The 1035-nt window shown below is 51.5% G+C and overlaps 1 protein-coding gene across 1 annotated transcript in view; it reads right to left on the bottom strand.

Moving 5' to 3' along the window:
* Positions 1-819, bottom strand: part of UBN1 (ubinuclein 1) — a 19161-nt gene extending 18342 nt beyond the window's left edge. Inside the window, exons 1-2 of the mRNA XM_010134730.1 lie at positions 706-819; positions 137-232 (exon numbers count right to left, since the gene is read on the bottom strand). Of these exons, the coding sequence (XP_010133032.1) occupies positions 137-232; positions 706-819 (210 nt within the window). The remainder of the gene's footprint in view (positions 1-136; positions 233-705) is intronic.
* Between the last annotated feature and the right edge of the window lie 216 nt (positions 820-1035).

Genomic DNA, 1035 nt, shown 5'->3' on the forward strand with positions numbered 1-1035 from the left:
TGGCACGCGCTGCAACCCGGCCCCCCCCTGCCACACGCTGCCCCAGGACGTCTCACTTGCCAGCCCTGCACGCTCCTGCCTTGCACTAGTTCAGGTTCTCCCCTTTAAACCCCATCGCGCCTGCCCCAGCACTCACCGCTTCAGAGTTATCGATGAAGGAGTCCGACTCGTCGTACCCATAGCCTATATCAATCAGGTCCTGGATCCGGTCCTTCCGACGCCTCTTGCCACCCTAAACAATAAAAGATCGACGGTGTGTTCATCTTTCTTCTTCAGTTACCACGGGGATAACCACAACACAGGACACTGATGTTGGTTCCAGTGCAGAAACGGGACTGAGCCCTTTCTGGCTGCTAGAAGCAGCAGAACCATCCCAGCATTAAACCCCATCAGACTGGAACCTCACAACGTGGTGAATCCAGTTTTAGGCCTCGTCACAGGGAGCCAACACCAGTGCAGCCACTACAAGCGAGGAGGCCGTTCGCTTTCCATCAGACTCTTCTGATTTAAGGACGTATCTGAACTATTTTCATGGACCACAGCCCCAAGACAGGAAAGGACCTTAGAAACCAGCACCTTCCCGCCACAACCACGGATGGCAGAACAGGAACATAAGAGCCAATGTCCAATAAATGCTGCTGCTTGGGAGCTGAACTGCACTGCCCATTCTAGGTGTAATAAAATAACAGCATAAAGAAGACATACATATTTTTCTTCAAACTTCCTAGCAAGAGCCTCCACTTGATGCCTTTCATTTTCATCGTCATTAAAGGGATCAGTGGGGTCCTTCCTCTGTAGGAATAATAGAGACAAAACCATCAGTCAGTCCTGTCACACTGCCACCAAAACTCTACGTGTTAAACCCATCGCAACAAAGCATCCAGGCAAACACTCAGACAAATCAAACCTCAGCACAGCATTCAGTACAGTGTTCAACACCTTCATCAGGGACACAGACAGTGGGATCGAGGGCACCCTCTGCACATTTGCAGATGACCCCGAGCTGAGCGGTGCGGGGACACACCTGAGGGATGG

This window comes from Buceros rhinoceros, unplaced genomic scaffold (assembly GCF_000710305.1).
Source record: "Buceros rhinoceros silvestris isolate BGI_N320 unplaced genomic scaffold, ASM71030v1 scaffold24054, whole genome shotgun sequence".
Lineage (NCBI taxonomy): Eukaryota > Metazoa > Chordata > Aves > Bucerotiformes > Bucerotidae > Buceros > Buceros rhinoceros.